Raw genomic sequence first — 15326 nt, forward strand, 5'->3', positions numbered from 1 at the left:
GGGAGGCGCAGTGACAAACACATGAACAATATCACATTCCTAAGGACTTTCTGTGTGTGGTGGAGGCCAAGGACATTATTGCTGCATTGCTGCCTCCTTCTGCAAATGAAGAAGCTACAACATGAAGACTAAGCACAAATTGCCAAGGTCATGTAACTAATTATTCTATTCAGGAAGGCATATCTGTTCTCAGTTAGCAAAGTGTATTGAAATTTCTTAACATTTTCCTGACTTTGGGTCACCTTCCTATAACCTCTCATGTCTCTTCTTCCCATATTTGTTCATTTTTTATTGGCATGATTACACAGCACTCCTCAGATTTCTGCATTGAATAAGCCCCTGAGAGTCTACCTGTTGCTGAAAACTATGAGAGGGTTTCAGCCACATGGCTTCAAGTGGAATCCTGTGTTTTCTGAAACATAAACAGGGCTTGTGAAGGAACAGATGGATGGATCTAATGTAGGTTTCTTACAGATGGACCAGGGCACTTGTATGCTATTTTACCTACATGTCCTTTGTGTTGGTCTTTGACCAAGTGTGGTTGAGAGAGAGTATGGACAGAGCAGAGAGAAAGATTCTGTGAGCCAGGAACCGATGTTTCATGCCTGTAATCCTAAATACTCAGGAGGTGGAGATTGGGAGCAACATGGTTCTAAGCCAATCCAGGCAGAAAAGTACAAGAGATTCTACCTCAACCACAGGCCTGTGCCAGTAGGAAAGGGGTCATGGGAAAGATCACATACTATAACCTCTTTCTATAAAAGATCCATGTGTTCCTTCCAATAAGAATGTACTATACATCTTCATAAACTAAATTCTCATGTATTCAAACCTACATTTCTGTTCAAATGTAGAAATTGAGTACCAGAAGTGGTAAGTAACATCTCCCAAACTTCATTATTTCAGAGGCACTGGAAGGTGTAATCTACCTCATAATATTTCAAGTGTTTCCTTTCATCTTTTGTTGATTTTCTATAAAGCACTCATGCATACGTAAAATCAAGCTAAAGTCTGAAAAGACTAAATAGATTTAACCCATAATGTTTTACGTATATAGTTCCTTGGAGTCTACGTTCTTGATAATTTACAACGTGATCAGACAATACTGATGTTCCCTAACCTTAAAGGGATATTACATAAAGATCAAAGTCTTAGTCAATAAACGCACAGACCCACATATGCCCACATATAATTTCATAATTTTAAAAGCAGTTAAGCTATTATTTTGAGTGAAATACACCAAAATAACATATATTGTATGATTCTAATTACATAACATTATAGAAATTGCCAACAATATACTGTGACAAAATCAGTTATTGCTAGTGGACAGAGGTTAAAATATTTATGATCCTGACTATGATCATGGTTCCAAAGGCACATCCACACATCAAAAGTAATCGCACTGCAGGTCTTACGCAAGTGCAGTTTCTTGGATTTGGGCTATATTTCAGTTATCAAATGTATATTGGCATCTCCTAAAGACAAAGAACTCTCTAAAACTACAAAAAAATGATCCTTTTGGGGGGGGTATTTTCATCAGAGTAGTTTTAAACCCAGAAATTAACTACAGAGAACTTAAATCTTTAAATGTAAAGGCACTGTGTCCAAGAAAAAATTTTCATTTAATCAGTCTAATTTTGGTATTTTTTGGGAAGAACTTGAATGCTTCCTTCACATAGTTTCTCACTATTTTTTTCCTGGTTAAATACCTTCACATTTATTTTATCTTCTTGTTGCTGTTGGAAATACGTCATATACTGTAACTAGTTATAAATTTTGTATTGATTTCTCATTATTAATTTACCTCCTATTGCCTATTAATTTTGCCATTGGTTTCCTAGACATCTTGAGGTCGGCTACAATCTGCAAATAAATTATGGTATCATCTATTATTAAAAGACAACTTTTAATAAGGTTAAAGTAAATTGTTACCTAATAACTTTCTCCCCTCTTTCTTAAGTTTCTAAGGAGTTTCTCATGCAAACTACATTGACTGAGATGGCTGTCTGCATACTTCATTTGTCCTGTGTCTTTGTGGAAGACCTAAGTGTCTTCTGAGGGCCCCAAAAAACAAAAATAAAAGAGATTTTGAACATGTTGGATAGTAGATGCATATTGACTATGATATAGTTACTAGAATGGCCCATACCTGTTCTGTAGCTATAGTTTCTGTTTTTCTTTATTTTGCATTTGCCTTGTTCTCATACAAATTACGGTCTCTAGAGTGAGGCTGCATATCCTTAAATGTCTAAATCACTGTACTTCTCTCTGAGTTCTTCTCACACAGGAAGTACTTGGTAGGCATACATGGGCTTTTCAAAAAGGAAAGAGAATGGGGAAAAATCTGAATTCTCATTGTTTTTCTGCCACAATAAGAAAAAAAATAAACCTAGTTTTCCTGTCAAAATAAGAACATCAGCCAGGCACCAGTGGCTCATATCTGTAATCTTAGCTACTCAGGAGGCTGAGATCGAAGGATTGCAGTTCAGAGCTAGCCTGGGCAGAAAAGTCTGTTAGATTCTTAACCCCAATTAAAAGCTGAAATTAAAAGCTCAAGTGGTAAAGTGCTACCCTTGAGCATAAAAGCTCAAGGACAGCACCCACACCCAGAGTTCAAGCCTCAGGACTAGCCAATTAAAAAAATCTATCTATCTATCTATCTATCTATCTATCTATCTATCTATCTATCTATCTATCTATCTATCATCCATCTTTGTATCTATCTATCATCTATCTGAACACTAATACCAGCTCTGTAGGATTTTGTTTTCTATTTTTCTTTTGGCTTGGGTAGAGAATCAGGTTCAGACAGGCTATCCCTGCTGTAGCTCAGACTGCCCTCAAACTTGTGATCCTCCTATCTTGGCCTCCCAAGTGAGTGGATTACAGGCATGTCTCACCTCACCCAGCTCTCTGTTTTCATTTCATTGAGAAAATCAAATCAACTATGGATTTAACAATAACCTTTGTAAATGAAGCTATTAGAGTTCAGTGTGTATCTCATGGTTGAGAGATTACCTGGAGCATAGGAGTATTCCCTCTGCACCACAAAAATGTACTATAATACAACAACAAAGAAAATAAACAGAGAGGAACTGTGTCCATTGGAGCTACTCATATCTCTGATCTACAAAGCTCCAGGGGCAAATCTCATTTCCCCACGGAGGCACTCCTCAGTGCCTTCCTGACACCCTCGTTCCTCAGGCTGTGTATCAATGGGTTTAGCATGGGAATCACTGTGGTATAGAAGACAGAGGAAACCTTCTCCTACTCCAGGGAGTTACTAGGAGGCTTAAAGTAAGATTCTCACTGCCATGAGATGGGAGCTGCAAGTTCCAAATGCTTTGGACTGGCCCTCAGAGGACTGGATGCGAAGGATGCTACAGAAGATGAAGGCATAAGAAATGATAACAGCTAGTATGGGCACCAAGGTGCTGAGTCCTGCAATGATGAAAAGCAGAAGCTCATTGAGCTGTATGCTGGAGCAGGAGAGACTGAGGAGAACATCACAAAGCAGTGACTGATGACGTGGGATTTACAGAAGTTCAGTTTCATCATGGCACCAGTGTGGGTCATGGCAGACAGAATGCCAGGGCGAAGGCAACCAGGACCAGCAGTGAGCAGAGCCAGCAGGACATGGTCATGTTATAGAGCAGCGGCTGCAGATGGTCACATAGCAATCGTAGGCCACGGCAGTCAGGAGGTAGCCCTCGGCCTCCACAAAGACCACAAAGAAAAAGAGCTGGGCCATGCACTCAGAATATGGGATCATATTCTTCTTCCCTAGGAAGTTCACCAGCATTTTGGGAGTGATAACAGTGGAATAGCAGAGATCAATGACGGACAAACTACTCAGGAAATAGTACATGGGAGTGTGGAGTGGTGTGCTAAAGGCGATCAGGACCACCATGCTAAAGTTCCCAATTACCGTCACTGCGTAGATCGCCAGGAAGAGCAGGAGGAGGGGCAGCTGCAGCTCTGGCTGTGGCCTTAAACCCAGCAAGGTGAATATGCTTGCGGTGCAATGATTCCCAGGAGCCATTCTTCTCTGGAGATTTCTACAGAAATGAAAAACAAGAACTGAGTTCAAAAGGGCCTTGTTCTTCCAAATGAAGCCAAACCTGCATCAAGGAAGAAGGCCAAAGTGGAAACACAGAGTCACCGTTTTCATTAGCTCTGATGCTGATACTCTGCTCAATCTCCCTAATGCAAATTGGACTTCATCCTAGCTGGTCCAGAATTTAGATCACAAATGCAAGTTCTCCTTGATCAACAGGCAAACTACGTCCTCATTCCAGCAGCACAATCAAGACTGTGCTATATGCGGAGAAAGGAAGCTATTTGCCAATAGCTCTCCATGGTAGAAAATATCAACAAAAGATTCCAACCATGGTTTCATTTCCCCAAGTCTTCCCACTTATGCCGTTGTATGCTCTATTATCAGATCTGTGAGATACTCTTTTAGGCTTGGGATGAGAAGGGACAGGCCATTGGGGGTAAGGGAAGGAGTCGCTCCCTGAAGGGAATCTTTCCACCACGCAGGGTGAGAACACTTCTGAGCAGAAGTGCCCACTCAACACCTTCTTGCCAAACTAGAAAAGGATGGGAGAAAGAAACTAAGTTAGTTTCCTCTGACCCAGGTGCTCAGCTCAAAGTTCAGAATTTCTGAACATCACATCCATTCCCCCACCACAAAAGCTATACGCTCACCCTAGCAGTGAGCTATAGGCCTGCCAAGCCCCACTGCACAGTCCTTATTGGGAAAAAGAGATACTGCTGGGTGCTGGTGTAAAACTTGAACTTTCCAACAGTTGGTGTACCCATCATGCTTTGGGGCGTGGTAGTAACTCTGTTTTTCCATTAAAAAAAAAAAGCCACCAGAAACAATACTGATTGCCTTCCTTTGTTTCCCTCCGTATCCCTCAGTTGCCTTTTTCCCCTCACTGATTGCATATGACTTTCATGTGCTTTATCGATATTATTTAAATCTTCAAAACCGTTGAAACTGTATGCATTATTTGTACCCCTGTTTTACTGATGAAATTACTGAGACACAGAGAACTTAAGAGTAGACATAGTATTCAGAGCCAGGGGGTACAGTGTCAGAGCTCTCTTTATTCCAGTTTTAGGTGATGGATTAGCATCTTGATACCTGAGGTCCTCAAGTTCATCGGCAAACTGAATGTTCACAAGGCAATGTGAACGTGTTTAGATGTTATCAAATAGTCTGGATTTCAAAATGCATCCAGGAAGGAGCAAATCTAGATTGCGTGCCCCAGGAAGGTGTGGGGCTCATGCATGAAGCAACTGGAGAATACTGCTCATCCTTCCACCAGCATGGTGGAGGCGCAGCACAAACCTCTTTACCTCAGTTTACCTCAAAGCTCATCAGGCCTTGAAGAAGAATAATGGCAATAAAGGCAAAATTGTTTCTGGCTTCTGAAAAGCCCATTCGATAGATTATTAAAAGTGCAAAGACGACTAAAAGATCATTCCCTCTCAGCACCTTTCCTTTAAGGGGCACACAGAGTCACTGTGTTCAGACAGTATTCAAGGAAACAGTTTGGCATACCTCTCATAGAATTAAGAGTGAAGATTTATGTGTTAAAAGTTTGATGTGATCCAACTGGAAAGAAACCTGACCAACTTTGCAAACTCAGTACTTCTCGTGTCTGTCTGATCACAGAAAATGGCAGATGAATTTAAGGAGAAAAATTTAAAGTCCATTCACCCAAGCACTGGACAGGTTTGGGTGTGAAGAGAGGCAAAATGTTAACTCATTTGCAACATTCAAGTTAACGAAAACCTCAGGGTTCCAATCTGCAAAGGGGGAATGAGGAAAATCAGCTTCAAAAGACTCTTATGATCAACTAAACCAATAAATCCACTGAATGCCAATTAAAAGTTAATGTGATGCATTTAAAAAATATGCTTCACATGGAGGGATGGAGAAGAATCCCACCAGCTTAGTAGGAGACAGACTTGTTTGCCTCTTCTATGTCCTGGATCCTTTTCCCTTTCCTTGATGTGAATAATGAAAATATGCAAGGTTGGATGCATTGTGCTTTTTTTAGAGGCACAGGAGGAGTTGAAGCACTGAAGGTCCTTCATCCCAAAGTGAGTAACTAACACAGCTAGTAAGTGCTGCTGAACCAGGGGAAATGAAGCAAGACCACTTGAGTTCAATATTTCTTGATCTCCTAGTGGCCAGGAAACATTCCTTCCAGATAGATAAGAAGTGGTCATCTATGACTAATATTCTATGTGAAAAGTGAGCATTCTTCTTGGGATTCACATTGTCATCTTGGTCTCTTGAGGCCTGTAGAAGCTGGGGTACAAGAAGACAAAGAACAGTAATAAGTAAGCTAGAAGGACGTTAGAGGAGTAAAGGCTTCAGTCATGCAAGTGCCAGGTTTCTCCTCTCGGATTGAGTGATGCTGGCAAGGCTGGACCGACACAAAGGGAGACAAGAGGACATAATTGACTGGAGAGAATAGTGAAGCCAATGCTCCTGGTAAAAAGCCAAAACGTTGCCTATGTACTGCTTCCAGTATATTTGCCTGGATGTTAGAAATGATGCCCGCCAGGGTGGGAACTGGAGACTTACCCAGATCTGCAGGGAGGTTGAGCTGGAGGCTTACCCGGATCTGCAGGGAGGTTGAGGTTCTTAGAAACCACTCCCTTTGCTCGGGCCAGGGATCCCTGTTTCAACAAAAAGAAACTTCCTCTGCTGCCTGATGCATACACCTGTATTTCAAGTGCTGAATTATTTTGTTGGATGAAGGCGAACTCTCACAATTGCTCTAATGGGACACATACTCAGGACCTTGAAGAAGCTCATAATATGTAACTTCCCTCCCTATACTTCTAGTCTTAAAAGCAAGAGGATGGTGTGAGATGCAGTTGTCCTGAGAGGTGTGGTGAGCTTAGGGACCTCATTAGAAACACAAAACATGCTCACACACATGCAAACCCCCACAGACTGTGGAGGCCAGACATCACCAGAATGTTTTGCACTCTGCCCAAATGATGGTATTATGTTCTGGGCCCAGTGTGGTACCTGCAACACAGAGAGATTAAATGAGAGGTTTCCAAATGCAAGTTAGAAATCAATTCTTAGTTCTTGGCCAACGATTCATCAGCTAGTTAGACTATACACATTGGAGTATACAAAGACATATGTTTGATCACAATAATTGACTCGAGAAAGTTGTTGAGATGCTGAGACCCAGATTCCGCATCTATAAAACAACAGGATTCTAGAACATTATTTCACAAATTTTCTAGTGCTGTATCTTTTATTTGAATATAGGTTTTCAAACTATTCCCTCAGGATGCTTTAGATTTCATTGCCATTTGTTGTGATACTCCTTTCTTCATCTCTAATTTTATTGAGTCTTTCCTCCCTTCTTACGGCCAAATTACCTACAGCATTACCAATTTTTTTCTTTTTTCAATGAAACAACTTTTTGATCTATTTATGTTTTTTTGGTTTTCTTTCATTAATTTCTGTCCTAATTTTTATTTTTTTCTGTCTGCTAATTTTGAAAAATTTTTGATCCTGTTTCCACAGAAGTTTGTGGTGCATCAGTAAAATATTTCCTTGAGAGCTCTTTGTTTATGTAGGCATCCATAAATAAACTTCAGAAATTGTCCTCTTAGCACTGCTGTTGCTGTTCTGATAGGGTATGTTTTCATTTTCATTAGATACCAAGAACTTTTTTTCATGTCCCTCCTTTATTTCTTCAGTGACCCATTCATCTTTCAACAATCTGCCATTATCTGAATGTATGTGAATATTTTATGTGGTGTCTTTTGCTGTTGAGTTCTTGTTTAATTCTATTATGGTCTGATAAACTATAGGGTTTATTTAAAATTTTCTTGCACTTGCTAGGATTTGCCTTCTGCCTAAAAATGTGATCTATTTGGCCATCTGAGAAGAATACACATTGTGTAGCTGCCCGTTGAAGTACTCTCTAGATATCTGTTAAGTCCATTTGGTCTACAGTGTCATGTGGTTCTGAGGTTTCTTTATTAATTTATTGATTGGACAACCTATCAATTGGTGAGAATAGGGTTAAGTTTCTCACTATCACTATACAGGTTCATCAATGCTTCTGAGTCTAGAAGTGTGTTTAATGGACATGGGTATGCTGCTCTTTGGTTCATGTGTGTCAACGATTATAATTTCCTCATGCTGAATTGGTCCCTTTATGAAGTACCTTTCACTGCCTTTTCTGATTGATTTTATCTGAAGTCTTACTTTATCAGATATAAAAGCTTCTGCTTGGGCTGGGAAGGTGGCTCAGTGGTAGAGAGCTTGCCTTGCATGCATGAGGCCCTGGGTTCCTTTCCTCAGCACCACATAAGCAAAAAGAAAAAAGCCAGAAGTGGCGTTGTGGCTCAAGGGGTAGAGCACTAGCCTTGAGCTGAAGAGCTGAGGGAGGACAGCGCCCAGGCCCAGAGTTCAGGCCCACGACCGGCCCCCCGCCCAAAAAAAAAAGCTTCTGCTTTTGAGGTCCATTTGCTGGAAACATTTTTTTGATGGTAAGGAAGCTTACACTAAACATGTAGAGCGGTCTTTGAGGTGCAATCATTCCTTATTTAAGAAGTCATGTTGAAAGTACTTTGAATTTCATCCTCAAAACTATTCATCATAAAAATGGAGAAAAAGCCTCAGTGTAGTGTTTTTGAGGCTGGAGTTATACTCTTGGCTTTGTATTTGTGGTATGTGGTTAAATTAAGCTTTGTTTCTCAATGTTTCTCAGTATCTATTTCTCAATGAGGTCAATACAAAGTTATATTGTTCAAAATGCAATCTGAACATTCTCAGGCACTTTAATGAGAAAACATTAATAAACTTCACAATTTATCTAATGTCACCCAGGAACTATTATTTCTCAATCTACTTTCTTCTCCTTCATAAAGATACCTTTACTACTAGAAGTACATTCATTGTGTAGGAATGGGCTGTAGGAACCATTCCTTACACACTAGCTTAGAAACTACCTGGTTACAACAATGAAGTTCAAAGGCTATCGAGGATATTCTACTTTCAGTTAATCCCAAGAAGGTACTCAGTTCCAAGCAGAAAAATATCATTGAGGTCACTGTGGCTGACCACAGAACTAGTGTTTGTTATGAATGACAGATACTAAAGGACTGTGAATATGAATCAATACTTTAGGATATAATATATTGAAAAATATGAAATGAATAAAATAACCACTTTCATATAATGACTGACACTGAGAACGCCTTGGGCTCAGCATATATTTTTCTTCCAAGCATTTGGACATGTATCCTTGAATGAGGCCCATGAACTTTTTATAGTTTTGTAATTTGTAGAGTTAATTCAAGAGTTAATTACAATTAATTAAAATAGTGAGCTTTCCATGTTATTGCATCAGATGACAACTCTAGGAATTCCACAGAGTATATGATTTTTAAATTAATCTCAGAGGTCCTCATATCTCTAAAGATTTGTAGTAGGCTGAAAATATCTTCCCAAAGATATCCACAGCTTACTGCATGCTGCCTGTAAATGTTACTTTCTGTGCAAAAAGAAAAAAGTTTGCAGGTGTGAGTAGTTTAAGGATCTTGGGATGAACAAATTATCAAAAAATATTTAGGTGGGATTTAGATGAAATCAAACATATCCTTATGAGGGATAGAAAAGAAAACTTATTCAAGTCTTCTTTTTTGACCACAATAGTAGAGACTGGAGTGATACAACTACAACTGAAGCCAAGCTGACTTCCCCATGGAACTTGCAGTAGCAATGAAGAGTCTGTCCCGCAACTTCCAGAAGGAATGAGGGTCAGCCTAAACCCTATTATAGGCCCACTGAAATGAAAACTTATGGCCTCTAGAATTGTAGGAGAACAAATTTACTCTTTTATTTATCCATTTAATTTTATTGTTCTTTAACCTATGTGACCTGTTTATTTGACTGTCAAGGAGTTGTACAAAGGGATTTCAATTCACCCTGTCAGTTTATGAGCACAGAACCTCTTGATCAATGTTCCCCTTTTATTCTCCCCATCCCCCACGTGTATATATGTATATATTTATACATACACATTGAATATTATGACTGCAGTTGTCCACTATTCTGTGCTTAAAACACTAAATTGTAGGAAACTCATAAGCAGCTATCAGAAACTAACATGGACTCCACGACAATGGTTTTTACTAACTCCTTGAGAGTTTATGAGCTTTCCCGCTCCCTGGAAGAAGGGCAACAGAGACCAGAAACAGTACAGGATCACCAAATTTGTGTTATAGACCCAAAATATGCATGGTGATGTCATCAAAATCAATAGTTCATGTATATCCACACTTGTGTTTGTGAAACACCATAACTAGCCCATTGAAATACATTATACGTTTATTTACAAGGACTACTTTATATTCCTTCTTGGTCATCTGGAACACTGTCTTGCAGGCTTTACAAAGATAAACTTAAATCTTGTAGTTTGCAATCCTGTATTTAAGTTGGAAAAAAAATACATCATGATTTTTTTAAAAAGGAAAGAAAGGAGATAATTAAGACCAAGAATTTCTCCCAGGTAGCTTATTCATAAACGATACAGAACTGGCTGTCATGCATCATTTCTCTTCACCAAACACTGTATCAGTAAGACTAATGTACAAACCCCTCAGGAACTGGAATACTAAGTGAATGGACATGCAAATACAATCAAATATATTCCTTTTATTTTTAGAAATTAAATGCTTTATTGATGATTGTTGTTCACAACAGAAAGTTATAATATATGAGATTTTGGGTATATACTACATACATTTTTGATCAAATATATTCTTTTCCCAACACTAGAAAGACCTTTCTTCCTATATGATAACATCACGTCTAGTTTCCAGTGGAAGAGAGCAATATCACTACCGTAATGATAGAAGTGTTCATGTTCAATTGCCCTCCATTTTCTGCCAATTCCTACATCTCTGAAACATTTTCAGATATTATATTCACTATTGGAAACATTACACTCTTTGATAAGCCGTGAACTGTAGATCAGTCTCAAACCCAACCTCGCAGGCCTCCCTCATTCTTACACAGGGAATGCACACTTCATCAGGAAGAGCATGCCGGGAGCCTGCCCCTGGTGTGCTTTGTCTGTTAGGAGGATTGCCTCCCCCCGGCCACCTTCCTCAAGGCAGTTTTCACATCCTTGTTCCTCAGACTGTAGATGAGGGGGTTCAGCATGGGGATCACTGTGGTGTAGAACACAGATGATACCTTCTCTTGTTCCATGGAGTCACTGGAAGGGGGCTTGAAGTACATGAATGTTATAGATCCAAAAAAGATGCCCACAGCCATGAGGTGGGAGCTACACGTGCCAAAAGCTTTGGATCGCCCCTCCGTGGAGCGAATACGGAGAATACTAGACAGAATGAAAGCATAAGAGACCAGGACAGCCAGGGTGGGCGCTAAGGTGTTGACCCCTCCGATAATAAACAGCAGTGTCTCATTGATGCGGGTGCTGGAGCAGGACAGGGTCAGCAAGGGCAGAATGTCACAGAAGTAATGGCTGATGACATGAGACCCACAGAAGGACAGCATGGTCATGCGCGTGGTGTGGACGGTGGCCCCGAACAAACCCAGCGAGTACACCACGGCCATCATGACGGAGCAGGCCCTGTGGGACATGACGGCGCTGTAGAGCAGGGGGCTGCAGATGGCCACGTAGCGGTCATACGCCATGGCCGTCAGCAGGTAGCCCTCAGCAATGACAAACACCAGGAAGAAGTAGAGCTGCGTCATGCACTCTAGAAAGGAGATGACGTTTTTCTCGGACACGAAGTTCACCAGCATCTTCGGGGTAATGACGGAGGAATAGCAGAGGTCGATGAAGGACAAATGACTGAGGAAATAATACATAGGAGAGTGCAGAGGGGAGCTGGTGGCGATCAAGAGGATCATGCCCAGGTTCCCCACCACCGTGACCACGTATATCCCAAGAAACAAGAAGAAGAGGGGCAGCTGAAGCTCGGGCCTGCTTGTTAAGCCTTCAAGGATAAAATCAGCCACTGAAGAAAGGTTCAAAGCTGCCATCTATGATCAATGTTCTCTCTAGGAGGACATAAGAGAGCAAGAGGATATGGTACTTATTTTCTGAGTCCCAAAGCAGAATTGCATGCTCCCCTCCGCTGTTTCTGTGCCTGGTGGCCTCATCTGCCCTGTAGTGGTCCTTTCCAAGGCTTTTTCTTTTTTATTGTTATGGTAAAGGAGATGTCCAGAAGGGTTACAGTGACACAAGTCAGGTAACGAGTACATTTCTTTTTGAACACTGTCACCTCTTCCCTCCTTTTCTCCCAGTTTTTCCCTCCTGACCCCTCAACCCCCCACAAGGTGTATAGCCTTTTCACCACAGTGTCTGTATCACTGCTGCATTTGCTCATTCTTTGTCTCATCATATCTGTCATCCCCCGTACCCTCCCCCAATCAGACAGACCTACATACAAAGGCACAGAAAACAAAAGCAGCAACAGAGGAGGGGGGGAAATGCCAACAACAAAAAGCAAAATAACAAAAAAACCTCATATCCATTTCTTGGAGTTCATTTAGATAGACATCATTTCATGCAATCATTTGCACATGGTTATGGAGCCTTTGTGATCCTCTCCTTTGGTCTCACTGAGCCTAAGGGCAAAGATTTGGAATGTATCAGGAGCCTAACTTCCACCCAATCTTATTGACCATTTTTCTTTAAGTCAGTCAATTTTCATTTTGTTCCTACGAGTAAGTCCCTACTTACTTTACTTTGAGAAAAAGTACAAACTTTCCAGTCCTGATTTTGTGTTGATATTTAAATAAGATTACTAGCAACCTTTATCTGAGCACATACCAATAGAACCTCAGATACTGTGACAAAGTAGCTTTAAAACCAGCTCTGATGACACAAAAATAGTCATGTTCACTGTCCAAGTCAACCTGCATGACTCACAGAATTCACTTTCTCTAAACGTGGGAGCAAATGAAAGATGTCTGTAAGGACATACATCTTGTAGAATATGCTCTGATCACCGTGGTCCTTGCACTCACTTCTGTTCTCTGTGCTGTACACTTGAGTGGTCAGAGAATTTTCCTCTTCAGTGTGACTTTCAGGTGTGACATCAAAACCTGCAACACCCGGGTGCCTCTCTGCCACCCAGGCCCCCCCAGTCCCTCTCTCCTCTGGACCATTCAAAGCCACTTTCTAAATGGGCTATTTAATTTGAAGCTATTAGAATTGAACTGCAGGATTTCTTTTTTCACAGTTTCCCCTAAAGTTCAAACAGATGAAATATTATCTAATACTAACCAAGATCATGTCTTTCTTTCAATCATTTTAATACAACAAAAAACTTCTTAATTTTAAGACATGCCTCATCAGGACCTTCATGTGGCTTTAAATTCTACTTTTTATAAAAAAAGAAAAAAATCGAAGGCTGAAAATTTCCATAGCCAGAGTGATAAGCACACCTTGCATGAAAAATACATTCAGGACCACACACAAGAGTTTAGGAACATTTGTTAACAATATTTTTTTTCTATATGTACCTTCTACAATCTATGAAGGACACAATGTATTTGTTGATTCAGAGGCTAAATTAGATGAGGTTTTATCTCCAAGAACATAAGAAAGGAGAGTTATATCTCTCTATCAGGCAATTATATATCATTTCTCTATCAGGCAACTATATATCACCCTCTAAGAGCAAGCTACGCCATCTTCCTGTGGATGGCCCAGTTTCAGTCACTGATCTGAACTTTGTCAATGAGCCGTGTGAACCAAACAAACACGTTTTTGTTACTCAGAAGAGAGAGCTGTGGCATTCCGAGTTTAGATTTATTTAGAAGCCAGCACAGTCTCAGACAGGCTCACAGATACCTAACTTGAATTCCTTTTGTCATCCAAAATAGTTAGACATGTCTCTGCTAAGAGGGAGTGTCCAAGATCAAGCACAAGGGATCTGTCCCTTTGTGACAGAGGAGGTGATTCCTGATGATTCTGCTCAGGATCATAAAGAGAAACACAGCGTTTGTTCCTGGCTCTCATCAAAAAGAGCACTCATTCTCTTCACATGGGGAGAGCAAAGAACTACAAAAAGCACATTTGTGCAGTGCCGGGTTTTCATGCCCTGCTGGAACCAGTCCTGGAACCTCCTGTCACTAGTTGTGTCACGTAAGTTATATTAGTTTCTATGACTTCATGTCCTCATCTATGAGACTTGCTGTGTAGGACTTTTTGAGAATGAGTCAAAAGATGTTTAAGACAAATAAAAAAATCTAACTGCAGCCTGTAAATAGAAGCCATTCAAACACCATGTACAGCTTATTCAACCTGCTGGGAAGTTGATTTCCACTTACCTTAAGACATTTGTTCTTCAAAAACATGGACTTTTATATTACATAGAAATGCAGGGAGATGGCTTAGAAATATACAAGAATTCTCAAAGGTCTACAAAAATCTCTTCAGCTTTGGTTTCCTATGCGATACTCAATTAGTGAATAAACAAATGACAACTTTGGATGATCTCAAAAGTAATTCCTCACCCAAGGGATTGAACTCTGTAAGCAACACTCAATAATAAGGCAAATATTGTTCTTCTCTAACACCTTAGAATTTCCACAATCAAATAATATCTCTCAAAACAAAACTTTCATCTGAGTCCCTAATAGTCTTGGGGAGGGAGTCAGAGTCTAGGAAAGCCAATGCATTTTCCTATAACGAATTCTACAAGGTAAGTCTTCTTTGTATCCTCAAAGAGATGAATTTTTTCATGGACTCACTAAAACCTTTTGTTTCCTTTGGGAAGCCATCAAGGTCTAGCTGTACAGGATACAGAGTGCAAGGATAGTTCATTTGTATCTCAATTTCCAAAGGGATTCAGTTTAAAGTGATCAAAGTCAATTGTAAAACTGCTGATTCAAGTGCTCAAAAGAGTGCAAGAACTACTCCGGTTTCTACTGCCAAACGAGGAAACTTCTTTCATCAGATTGTTTCAGATTGTTGTAAACTTCCTAAATAGTTAGTTGGGAGGATTTTGAATGTTCCCCTCATACGTTAATAATAAATGTTTGAGGCAATGGGTATGCTAGTGACCTTGATTTGATCAGGACATATTGGATATGTGGCTCTCTTTTGAAATTATGTGTGTGTATTTATATATATCTTTATATCTATACTTTTTCCTCTCTAAAAGGGAGGAAAAGGGCAGGGATGTGGGATATATCTTCTTGCCATCAACAGAATTCACTGATAAACTCTCATGCTAAACAATATTTTAGAGGCTGCTCCTCTCCTTTCATGTCAGAA

The 15326-nt window shown here is 40.1% G+C and overlaps 1 protein-coding gene and 1 pseudogene across 1 annotated transcript; both read right to left on the reverse strand.

The window, feature by feature from the left end:
* Positions 1 to 3153: 3153 nt before the first annotated feature.
* On the reverse strand, positions 3154 to 4045 carry LOC138824411 (olfactory receptor 8D1-like; annotated as a pseudogene).
* A 7098-nt stretch (positions 4046 to 11143) lies between these two features.
* LOC138824412 (olfactory receptor 8D2-like) lies at positions 11144 to 12079 on the reverse strand. The gene has a single exon (XM_070018259.1). It carries the CDS (start codon positions 12077 to 12079, stop codon positions 11144 to 11146), a length of 936 nt encoding a protein of 311 aa, XP_069874360.1.
* Positions 12080 to 15326: the final 3247 nt, after the last annotated feature.

The sequence above is a fragment of the Dipodomys merriami genome, unplaced genomic scaffold (assembly GCF_024711535.1).
Source record: "Dipodomys merriami isolate MVZ:Mamm:240054 unplaced genomic scaffold, mDipMer1.0.p SCAF_129, whole genome shotgun sequence".
NCBI lineage: Eukaryota > Metazoa > Chordata > Mammalia > Rodentia > Heteromyidae > Dipodomys > Dipodomys merriami.

Coding starts and splice junctions, on each gene's coding strand:
- LOC138824412 (XM_070018259.1), bottom strand. CDS start 12,079: ATGGCAGCTTTGAACCTTTCTTCAGTGGCTGATTTTATCCTTGAAGGC.